At 38.0% G+C, this 12,856-nt stretch overlaps 1 protein-coding gene across 1 annotated transcript in view; it reads left to right on the top strand.

Annotated features, from left to right (window-relative positions):
- The window catches only part of Rbbp8 (RB binding protein 8, endonuclease), a 108,976-nt gene extending 97,072 nt beyond the window's left edge, over positions 1–11,904 (top strand). Inside the window, exons 16-18 of the mRNA XM_023720396.1 lie at positions 2,006–2,102; positions 6,306–6,447; positions 11,708–11,904. Of these exons, the coding sequence (XP_023576164.1) occupies positions 2,006–2,102; positions 6,306–6,447; positions 11,708–11,805 (337 nt within the window). The 3' untranslated portion in view covers positions 11,806–11,904. The remainder of the gene's footprint in view (positions 1–2,005; positions 2,103–6,305; positions 6,448–11,707) is intronic.
- The last annotated feature ends 952 nt before the right edge of the window (positions 11,905–12,856 follow it).

The raw sequence follows: 12,856 nt of genomic DNA, 5'->3' as shown, positions 1-12,856 counted from the left end.
CATTACGTGATCACACTGTCGTTATCTCCTAGCACTGGACGCTTTGGTTGTTTTGGTTGGGCCAGCATGTGAAGTGCTGCAGTGACTAGTCTGTACTTTCTCTTTTCATAATTTTGCTTCTGCATCTTTGAGAATTATTTCTTGTTTCTCTCGTGTGTGTGTGTTTGTGTGTGTGTGTGTGTGTGTGTGTGTGTGTGCGCGGTACTAGAGTCGAACTCCAGAGTGCATGCCAGGCAAGCACTCTGCAGGGGATATATTTCGAGAAGTAAAATTGCAGATTAAGAGCTGTCACCTCAAATAGTTCATATTAGAGGTAAAGTAACTTAATTGCTTTTCCAAACTAAGAATTGTAGCAACCAGAACAAGAAGCTTCCTAGCCTTTTAGGTTACACATTGTGGAAGGTCTGCTGTGGATCCCAGTCTACTAGTAGATTTCCTACTAAATTGTAGTATACTTCAGAAATAGAATGGATAATATTCAGAGAAAAGGAGATAGCCAAAATGTATTCTGCAAAAGCTTAGGATTCCATAAACTATCTGGGAAAAAAATATAGTTTGGCAGTATATTTTTATCCATTCTTTTTTAGTATCTCCATTTTTAAATTTACAGATTGCTCCAGAATTGAATTCTTGGGTTAAAATGTAAGTTCATATACTCGGAAGTAGAGCATTTGAAACTTGTGAAAGAATGTCCTTGCCAAGTAGAGGGGAATATGATCCAAGTATCTCAAAGATGTAGGTATATTATAAACAAGTCATTCTAAAAGTTAGATTTTGTGGGTTGGCCAGATAGTTCAGCGGAGTAAAGCACTTGCTTAGGTAGGCCCAAGGACCAAGGTTCGATCTCCAGCATGCCCCACCCCTGAGGCATGCTGAGACAGCAAATGAGACTGAGCAGGTGGTGTGTGCCTGTAATTCTGACACTTGGGAAGCTGAAAACAGGAGGATCACTATGAGTCCAATCTGTAGTGAGACCCTGTAGATCCTGTACCAAATACATTAAAAACATAAAAGTTAGATTTTGTGAGTCAGGCTATTTAATCTCACTGGGAATTGGGAGAAAGAGTGTTTGGAGAGAGGTGAGACAGGGTCTCATTATGGAGTTCGGGCTGGTCTTTAACTCATGTAGCCCAGGCTGGCTTAAGACTTGGGGCAGTCCTCCTGCCTCAGCCTTCTGAGTGCTAGGATTACTCGCACTCAGTGCTAGTGCCACCATGCCCAGCATTACTGAGTGCTACATGCCCAGCACTCATTGGGAATGTTTGGTGGGGAAAAAAAAAACCATATATGTGACTATTCATTTATGTATCTTACAAGTTTACGTATGTAGGCTTTTTTTTTTTTTTTCTTTTAACCGGGAATCCAACTCAGGACCTTGGACTTGCAGGCATGCACTGTGCCACTGAACTGTGTCCTATGTAGGCTTTTTAAAGCCAGATATAAGTATATTCATTTTTTAATATTTTTCGCTTCTGTGTGTCTTTTCTGCACAAACTACTTCAGAACACATTAACCCAGTGGCCTTGACTTCCCAGGCAAGTTTCTGTGGTTCACAGTCTGATGCGTTTAAAGAGAAGTATAAATAATAATTGTGCCCGTACTTTGAAGAACTCAGGATGCATAAGGCAGTAAAAGGCAGTCTCTGCTTTACACAAAATAACAAATAACACACAAACAGATGAACCTGTTCTTTGAACAGGAAAGTGAGCCCTGATATCTGGGTTCTTAGTACTAGAAAACCTGAAGCATTATTTTTTCTTGATTATAATTATACCACATGTATACACGAACATGCATGAAAATTTTGTTTGGATATAACAGGCATTTAATATTTGGAGACATATTTTTCTAATATACTGACTAAGCATCTTAAAATAAATAATAAATGTTTCAGGATTATTTCTCCTGAGCTCTTGCCTTTGTTAATTCAAATCAACCTACTTGATCTTTGTAATAGCAAGTAAGTTAATTTTTAAATTCTTCTCCTCCCCCCCGCCCCAACCAGAGAGACTAGCCTACGGAATTTTCCTCATATTGAGGTGGTTCGGAAAAAAGAAGAGAGAAGGAAATTGCTTGGGCATACGTGTAAGGAATGTGAAATTGTAAGTACTAACACTGCTTTGGTTTTAAAGCATGACTATAGAACATAAAAACCATGTCAATAAACCATAGTTATGTCTAGAAAAAAAACTTTGTTTGAGCTGGAAATAAGGAATAAAAAGTATACTGGACATGACTTGAGAGCTATAAATAGGTGAAAGTGAAAGTCCCAGTTTCTCTTAGATTAACTATAAATCTGAGGCCAAAGCCCTAATTCAAGTGATCAGCTCAAGACATTGATGCCAGTTTTCTTTTTTATATTTGCAAAAGCTCACACACTCCCACAGTTTCTAGAAAACTTTGATATTTCAGGGGGAAACTTTATAATGACATTTGTTTCTTTCATGAATACACTTGGGAAATTATACATACTCATAATTAAGAAATAATAATAGATTACCACTGTAAGCTCTTGTTTTCCCCCTTAAACAAAATGTGATGAATAAACTTCGCTTCATTCTTCGAAAACTTGTATTTTTCCTTTTATACACTGGCTGTCTTAGAGACTGGGCTAGTTAGTATAGTACTAGCTGGGCTGTTGTTAAGTCATCCTGGGCAGGCACCAAGTTTGCTTAAAATCTACTTTTTTTTTTCTCCTTTTCTGCCCATCATTTGTCCAATACCCGCCTCTTTCAATTTACTTTCCATTTGCATTCTCCTTTTTAACAAGGAGGGCTGTGACAAAACCTGAGACAAATGGCTGAAAAGGGGAAAGATTTATTTTGACTCATGGTTTCAGCCCATGGCTGTTTGGACCTGTTGCAAGGCAGAGCACTGGGGTGCAGCGCATGTAGCAGAGCATAGCTGCTCACCTTGTGACAGCTGGGTATAGGAAGGTCAGGGAGCCTTAGACACCCTTCAAGGACCTCCCCCAATGCTATACCTCCTACAGCACCTCCTAAAGGTTCTGCCACCTCATAGTCATCACCTGGGGCCAACCTTCAACACATAAGTTGGTGGGGAACCTTTAAGATCCCAGGCTTGAAAATTTGCTAAACAAACACCTTAAAAATCATGTATGAGGGGCTGGCAAGATAACTCAGTGGTCTAAAGCACCTGCTTAGGCAGGCACAGGGGACCATGGTTTGATCCCCGACACCACATGCTGCACCAGCCCTGCTCTCACGGCAGGCTGAGATGCCCCCCAGAAAACAAAATCATGTCTGAAAGTATGAATAGACTGTTACGTAGGTAAACATTTGGTGAAAACATTCACAGTGAATATATAAATCAGAATATATCAGGATCACCGTTTCAAAAAGCAGTTTATAATTCAAGTAAATGTCACCAATACCATGTGTTTTCATAATATAAATATGATTTCCTAAAGAACATGGACTTCATAAGTATACTTCAGTTTTATTTCTAAGCATAACTCTTTGAGTGGTTCTTTATGAACCAATCCTATTAGTTAAGAAATAGTTCTTGTGCTAGAAACTTCCCTAATTGGCTTCTTCTTACTGCTATTCTGTGCAGTTGTCTAGTCTCTGAAAACCATGCTTTTTACACACTTTATGTGGTTTGTTTAAGGTAGTACTTTAATCAGCCCATTACTCCATCGTGTCCACAAGTGGAAGTGCTGGCCTCAAGAACTTTAGAAACAAGTTACTATTCCTAGGGCCAGGGAGATGGCTCAGTGGAATAAGCGTTTGCCTGGCAAGCACAAGGGCCTGAGTTCAATCCCTGGTTCCGCAAAAAAAAAACCAAAAACAAAAAACAAGTTACTGTTCCTAAATTCATCCCATGGCCTGTTCCACATATGCACTATGTAACACAGAGGTGGTTGTGTGACAGTGACCTTGAGTTTCACATCTCCAAAAGCAAATATACAGTTTCTACCAATGATTCCCAAATGTCACTGCTTAGTCTTCTATTAGTCCTTTCTTTTGATTGTTGAATTAAAAGATCCAGTAATTTTTTACTACTCTTTTCTTGTCTATGTCAGTAACTGATCCATCGTGCAAATCCTATTGATTCTACCTTGAAGACATGCCATTTTTCCTCCTTATCACTGCCACCAGTGCCCTGGACCAATGTACCATTTTATTCTTTCTGGAGTATTAGATTCTTTTTGTTGTTGTTGGTTCATGACCTCGCACTTGCCAGGTAGGCACTGTATCACTGAGCTATATCCCCAGCCCCATTAAAATAGATTCTGAATGATATAATAAACTTCATTTTTTAGAGCAGTTTTAGGCTCACAATAGACTTCAACAGAAAGTACAAAGTTCTCATATAACCCCACTTCCAGTCTTTGTTTCATTTTTGTCTCTTCACAGAATGCTTTCAACACAGCAGGAAATGGTATTTTTTCCCCATAATAATCTTTTTAAAATAAAAAGTTAATTCATGCTGGGGCTAGGGAGATAGCTCAGCAGCCTAAGCACCTGTCTGGCAAGCACAAGGACCCAGATTCGATCCCTGGTACTATGTGCTGTGCTGGCCGCTGAAACTAGGCATGGTGGTACACACCTGTAATCCCAGGGCTAGGGAAGCTAAGACAGGAGAATCACTACAAATGTGAATTGCATAGCAAGACCCTGTACCAAATAAATAAATACAGGATTTTTTTTTTTTTTTTTTTTTTTAAATTGTGTCATTTCTCTGCCCCAAATCTTTCATGTCTTTTCATTTCACTAAAACAGAATCCAAAGTTTTTTAGCAAGGACAGCAAACTGTGGTGCCTCCTTCCTGCCCGTGTTCTTCTACTCTCCCATGTGCTCTCAGTGCTTTAGCTACATTGCACTCTACTACTGTGTCTCAGGCCTTTAGTTTAGTGATTTTTCCAATAAACCATGTCTAATGCTATCCCATCCTAAAGCTCAGACTCAGGTAACAGAAGGTTATAGTTAGGGCAGTGAGAATGATGAAAATGTAGTTCCCTGGCGGTGATTCAGAAAGTCTCTGGAAGCCTCTTATCCATGTAAAATTTAAATGTATCAAAAGCCTTTACTTCAGACTTGAAGTTCTAGTCCTCAGTCTGTTATTTTAAATGATATCTTTGGTAAATTACACTTCAATTTCATCTTCCCAAGTGTCCCAAGTGTAAAATGAAGGAATTGCTGAATCATGTAACTCCATTATCCATGTTCCAGTAAACTGAACTACTGCTATGTTTTCTTGAGGTCTCAACCTTGAAGACCTATTTATATACAGTTTTACATGTAAATTTTATCCATGTTTGCATGAAGTTCAAGGTCATCATGATAACAGTTTTAAAAAGTGAGCCTTTGATCCTAATTTTAAAATAACAGTTTGGCCAGGGAAATAGCTCAGTAGAATAAACGCTTGCCTGGCAAGCACAAGGGCCAGAGTTCAATCCTCACCTCCCCGCCCCCCAAAAAAATTGCATATTAAAAATAACAGTTCCAGGCTGGGGAGATGGCTCAGTAGAATAAGTGCTTCCCTGGCAAGCACAAGGGCCTGAGTTCAATCCCCAGTTCCACCAGAATAAATAACAGTGCACAGGGGAAGTCATAAATCCTATAGCATTCCAAATTAAATTTTTCTTATAAAATACTTTGTGTGTGTGTGTGTGTGTGTGTGTGTGTGTGTGTGGAATCTGGGATTGAACTCAGGCCCTTGCACTTGCCAGGCAAGTGCTTATTCTACTGAGCCATCTCCCCAGCCCTATAAAATACTCTTACAGCATAATAGCATCTGCTGGTAATACCAGCTATTGAGGCAAGAGGATCACAAGTTTTAGGCCAGTTTGGGCAACCTAGCAAGATTCTGTCTCAAAATATTTGTGAAAGGTTCTGAATTTGAAACTCAGTGATAGAGAGCTTGCCCTACATGTGCAGGGCCCCAAGTTCAGCCCCAATACAGATGGATGGATAGATCAATAGATGGATCTAGAGATGAGCAAATTACTTTGAAATATTCATGTTATATCCAAATAACAACTGAAAAAACTGCAGACCACTGAATTTTTTTTTAAGTAGACTTAACAAAAAATGAGACATTTATACCAGTACATGGACAAAAGGTGCACTGAGGCAGGATGATGGTTTACGTTATGAATATAAATTCACATTAGAAATTTATTTACATTTTTCTCATTCATGGAACAAACCTTGCATGGACCAGTAGCAGCACTGATTACTGTTAGTAATTGATAGTGTCTTTAAGTATTAATTACTGAAGCTATTCTCCGTATTTTTTCATAGAATACAGACTCTTTTAATCTACTGTTTTTCTATCAGTATTATGCAGATATGCCAGCAGAAGAAAGAGAAAAGAAACTGGCTTCCTGCTCAAGACACCGATTTCGATATATTCCACCCAACACACCAGAGAATTTCTGGGAAGTTGGTTTTCCTTCCACCCAGACTTGTATGGAGAGAGGTAAGAGATTAAATTGTGACATTTAAAAACTAAATCTTTAGAATATTGTATATACCCAAGTATGAATATTAACCTTTTCTCCATGATTCTGCTGTGGGTTGGCTGCTAGTTTTGTTACATAAAAATAACTTCCTTTTTGGGGGGGTGGGCGGAACCAGGGATTGAAATCGGGCCCTTGCGCTTGCCAGGGAAGCACTTATTCCACTGAGCCATCTCCCTTGCGCTAAAAATAAATTCCTAAAAATAAAAGGTCCACTTTCATCTCTCCTGTTTATTTGAGATCTAATGTTATCTGTAATCTCTTTAATATAATTACGTGTGTGTTATGGTTTACATTCAGATCTCAAAAAACAATTTTCTTTCATCCTATTTTCAGAAAGTCTTAATTATAGGGCCAGGGAGATTGCTCAGTAGAACAAGTGCCTGTGTGGCAAGTGTACAGTTAATAGCAAAGTTACTTTTTTATTTTTTATTTTTTTAATTTATTAATGTATTTGATACAGGGCCTCACCACACAGCTCAGACTCATAGTGATCCTCCTGTTTTCAGCCTCCCCAACACTGGTATTACAGGTGTGCGTCACCATGCCTGATCTCAGTGGCCAGAGGGCAGGCAACATGTGATCCTGGGGATTAGTCCCTGTGCTTGCCTAAGCAGGCGCTTAGTCCACTAAGCTATCTTGCCAGCATCTTTTAAAAATGTGCTTTAAGCTGTGAGCTTTTAGACCTCACTCATTCAGAATACTGGATGTTTATAGACCCTATTTTAATTTTTAAAAAGATGCTTGTTAGATTGTTGACACATAAATATGGTGCTTACATTTAATATAAGATCATGTGTAGCTTTAAAAGTGTTAATAGATCATGAGTAGTGAATTTTGTTCTCAATGTATTACCTCCATTGTTACTCACTAGCAACACGATAAAAACAAAATATACACACTTAGCTGGCTTTATATTGATTTTTTTCCCAAAGTTTTTTTGGTGTGTTCTGAAGTCCTCATGTTATAATAACTGTCTCTGAGTCTGCACACTCCCACTATACCCTTGCTCAGGCCGATGCCATCTGGACATTTTCCATGTTCTCATGCTACATAACATTTCAGGAGACAATGGGCCACATGTACAGTGATGATTCTGTAAAATTCCATGTCCGGGTTGTGTCTCTTCGTACATGCCATAATCCCAGCACTCAGGAGGCTGAGGCCAACAGATCTCTGGGAGTTTGAGGCCAGCCTGGCATATGTGAGTTCAAGACCAGTCTGCATTACATAGTGAGACCCTGTCTCAAAAAAAAAAAAAGTGTGTGAATTCCATCTCCCAGTGAGATTTAGCCATCTTAATTTGTGTATGTATAGTACATTGTCCATAAAATAAAATTATCTGATGATACTTATCAAGCCATTCCCTCATAAACATCACTGTATTTGGGCAATATAATCATGCACAGTAATCAAGATCAAATGCTCTAGAGCCATAGTACTGTATTATTAGCCTTGAAAGAACTGTTCTGCTAGGCAGCATCCATTTCACAAACCCTTTATTGTGAACATACTCCCAAGGAACTCACAAGAGCTCTTCTATATGAAGGGACCACTTTAGCTCCAAATTTTATTTTCTACATTACTTCATGCTTAGATATTTTTATTGTTTTGCACATATTAGAAATATTTGTACAGATACTTAGTTTTCACTCTCTTTAATAAAAGAATGCACTCATGTTTTAGGGAAATTTTTAAATCGTAGAATATTAGGGGTAAAGATTCACATTAAATTTGTGCAATTGATCATATTTTTATGAGTATACTTCAGTTAAGGTGTCCATAAAAAAAGATGAAATATATTAGCCAAGCAGGGACTTACCCTAACGTCTTAGTTTACCATGCTGTGTAGACCACACAGTCTTACCTTGTGGCTTAAAATACTGAGTGTTTTGGAAGTGCAATGTTTCCTAAACTGTAACTGGAAAACATAATGTTCATAATATATATTGATTGGCTTTTAGGTTTATGATACATTTAATTAGTAACCTACGAATTTTAAGCCTATACTTTTAAGTTGTAAACATCTAAAAAGTTTACCCACAAGCATTAAATAGATATCAGATTACCATGTAGAACTTTTCAGATTTGCCTTTTATACTATTCTCATTTAAGAGTTCAAATGGGGCTAGAGAGATAGTTTGGCATCCTGAGTGTCTGCCTGGCAAGCACAGGGACCCAGGTTCAGTCCCTGGTACTTGCATACCTATCCTGCCAGCCCTGGAACCCCAGGAGCACTGTGCTGGCCACCAGCAGGCGCGGTGGTACATACCTGTAATGCCAGCGCTGGGGAGACTGAGATAGAAGGATCACTATGAGTCTGAGCTATCTAGCAAGACCCTGCACCAAATAAATAAATAAATAGAGTTCAAACGACCCAACTATGTGACTATTGTATTTCCCCCTAAATAAGTCCCAGGTTTTACATTAATATTAGTTCCAAAAGACATAGTAGGGCTTATTTTGGGGGGATGTCTTATTTTTTAATGTACAGCAATCTATATTCATGTATAACTATATTTACTCATCTATTCATGACAGAAATCTCCATTTATTCAGATATAGTCATGTCATCATCTTCTGTAATATCATCATAACTCGCCAACCCCAAACTCCAGCCTGAATCCATTTCCTGTAGAACTCTTGGCCCCAATCTCTGATTCCCAGCAAGAGAGCTTTCTTTAAATGAGCGCTTCTTGTCCTCATAGCCTGCTCATAGCACATCGGCAACCCAGCTGTCAGTAATTTTATCCCATGAATTTTTCACCTGGGTAACAACTTCTTCCAGGTGAGGCTTCACAAAGTTTTCATTAAAGCAAGTATTGAAGACCTGTAAGACAGGAGTAGCAATGAAAATTTTGAGTTAAGGATGATGCAAAAGCTACAAAAAATTGCAGGCACCAAGATTCAAAAAACATTCAATTTCATATGAGTGCTTCATATGAGTGCACTGTGTGTCCATTACAACACACAACATGCTGAATTATGAAGATTCACATTAGACATAACCGTGTCTGTTCATTATCAAGTGTGCATGCTATCATTCCTTTATGTCTGCACTCTGGTTATCAGCAGTAAGTCTCAAGTTCATCTGTTTATGTAGGTATTTTCTCATCAAAAGACGCTCATTACATTATGCATTACAAAAATACTATGAAATTCATATTACTTCAAGTGATATTCTGTATGACTTATAATTTTGGTTTTAATACTATTTGTATTCTATAAAATAAAACATTAAAAAAGAAAATACAAAAAAAGGCACCATTTAGGTACTTAAAAATACTTAATTATAATTTATCATTTATTTTTAAGTTTTAATGTCAATAATATTTATTGATTTTGGTGCCACAGAGGAAAGGGATCATTGATGTAGAGTGTGCCTAAGGAGAGTAACATGGAGAGAAAATTTTCTCTCACGCTTTCACAGAGAGCAAATTGGTCAAGAAATGGCCGTGACTCATCCATATGGCTGACACTGACAAAGGATCTAAAAACTGAGGTACAGGGTTTCAGGTTAAATCCTGAGGGGATTTGACTGACCTTATCAGATACAAAAGTTACATTTCTTGTTATATAGGTCTTGCTCTTTCTTGGTCTTAACCATCCAGCAGAAAAGTATGAAAATGAAGTATAAAAAGTAAATTCATATTAATGTGATGAGCTGTAAAATGCTCAAGTCAACAACTTTGGACATTGACAGTCTTATGGAAAACCCACTACTATTATGGACTATTGGACTATATTGGATTATCTTGCTGAATTCATGCACCTACAGTATTTAAATGACAATGGAATGCCCTTCTCTGACAAAACTAATCAAAAAAGGGGGATACAAATGAATGACCATTTTGTATCTGTATACTCAAAATAGGGTAGATATATAGCTCCATTCTCGTAATTCAGTGAATAGAGAGGATTGTTTTGAGACAGGGTATCAGGTCTGCATCTTGTACAATGAATAACCACTAAGACAATAATATGCAATGTATTAATTATTGGAAATGTACTAGTAATCGGTTGTGAAACTGTCTCATTGCTATTTGTTTCTCAGTAAAAATATTTTTATTTTATTATTATTTTTTTGGTGGAACCAGGGATCGAACTCAGGCCCTTGTGCTTGCCAGGGAAGCACTTATTCCACTGAGCCATCTCCCCAGCCCAATATTTTTAAAAATAATTACAATTTATAATTGAATACATCTGTTGTGTTTTACAACAGCTGTACTAACTTTATCTGGCTGATGATCTTGTTGCGGCTTACTTAGAGGGTACAACTTATATTTTGAGCATCCTGAAAAATCATGCTAGGGCTTATTTTCCTGTTAGATCTTACTTTTGGTGAAATACAGGTGCAGTAAGGAGGAATCTTCATCATGTCTAGAGAAGCTCCAGGTATTTATCTCAATGATAGCTTTTCTAAAAGAGTCAAACTCTCTGGCAGCTATTATTATGTTTCTACTTCTCCTTTACTAAGTCATGTAGATGATGTGTCTGGGATAGAATCTTCCCCTCAAAATTTCATGAGTGTCCTGACCATCTAGAAAGTGTAGAGGCAGGCATGTCAAGCAAGGAAATAGCTACTGCAAAACATCTTTTCTCCCCCAGAAAAGCACTGGGAATGTATCATGGTAAAGTTCGCGTGCAGCAGTTTATACAGTCTGTGAGAGGCAGAATAAGAAAGTACCTAAGAGCTCTGCATCCGGAATTAGACAGTTAAGCCGAGGTTCCACTTCCTAGCTTTGTGAATTTAGGTGAGCTAGTCACCTTCTTTGGGTGTCCATTACCTTCCTCATCTGTAAAAAGTGTGAGCATTGCCTGAGATGGAATATACAAAGCATTTGGTAAGCGTTTGCGGTTTTTATTGTTAGTGTAAATGAGAAGGTATGCCAGGTGTGATAGCGTACACCTTTAATCCCAGCACTCTGAGGTGGGAAGATGCAAAATTCAAACCCAGCCCAGACAGTTTATTGACTTAGCAAGACTGTCTCAAATAAAAAACTGGGGGATGGATGCCCAGTGAGAAGGCCTTGACTCAGTCTCTAATCCACCAAAGAAGAGGAAGATGATGCTGAATAGTGAAATCATTCATCAGCATTACAACTAAAATTGAGAAGAACCATATAGATTTATAAGGCATTAATAAATTTTTACTGGACATATGCTGAACGAAATGTATGTTGCAAATTTAGTCTTCTAAATTTCTAATTTCTTTTAAAGGTTACATAAAGGAAGGTCTTGACCTTTGTCCTCGTCCAAAAAGACGGCAGCCTTACAACGCAATGTTTTCTCCAAAGAGCAAGGAGCAGAAGATATAGAGGCTGAAGTGGAAACAGAAAAACAAAAAGCAGTTTCCTCCCCTTCAGTTGTTGATAGTTAAAGTTGTATTAAACATTGATTTTTTGATTTTCTGTAAATTGACTTATAAATCTTTTTCTATTAAAAATGTTTTTAAATGGCTTTTATCCACCACAAAAAATAACTATTTAAAATGTGGATGTGTTTATAATTCCTTGCTCTTGCATCTTTAAGACAATAAGGTGCTTTAATTTTGCACTCTAACTTAAGAGTTGTTTACTTTTTTTTAGTAATTACAGTTTTGAAAATACGGTCGTTGTCTGATTTGTTTTTTGCAAGGGTTTTCTTTTTTACTCCACCTCCCTTTGATATTTACAGTTAGTAGTGATTTCATATGAATCATTACAAATTTTAATTCTTGGGCTGGTGAGATGGCTCAGTGGTCTAAAGCACCTACTTAGAACAAGCTTAGCAAAGCACAGGGACCACGGTTCAATCCCCCAGCACCTCATCCAGCCAGCCCCGCCCCCTGGTGGGCTGAGCTGGCCACACACACACACACACACACACACACACACAAATAAATAAATAAATAAAATTAAAAAAAAATTTCATTCCCTTAGTCATTTGCTCTTCCATAGGGTACATCAGTGCCTGACATTTAAGTATTAAAAAGAAATGTTAAATACTAATAGTCCTAACTCTTCAGCTTCTTTCTTTTGTGGAATTGAAGTGACTTACTAAGATGACCATATATACCAGTAAACTGCAAAGTACCATTATTCCCTAATTTGATCATAATATGGCAGCTTCTCTCATCATATTGTTCTTTGTCTGATGCAGTGTTCTTTTATTACTTTTTTAAAAAAAATTTTTTTAATCTTTTAATTATTTGATATAGGGTCTTGCTAAGCAACTTGGACTCATAGTGATCTTCCTGTCTTGGCCTCCCCAGTGCAGGAATTGCAGGCATGCGCCACCACACCCAGTTTCAGTGGCCAGCACAGCACACTGGGTTCTGGGGCCAACATAGCTTGTGGTACCAGCTCCTTGCACTTGCCAGGCAGGCAC

Source organism: Octodon degus, unplaced genomic scaffold (assembly GCF_000260255.1).
Source record: "Octodon degus isolate 3935 unplaced genomic scaffold, OctDeg1.0 scaffold00075, whole genome shotgun sequence".
Lineage (NCBI taxonomy): Eukaryota > Metazoa > Chordata > Mammalia > Rodentia > Octodontidae > Octodon > Octodon degus.
The sequence above is the reverse complement of the archived record's forward strand: the minus strand, read 5'-3'. Positions and strand labels throughout refer to the sequence as shown.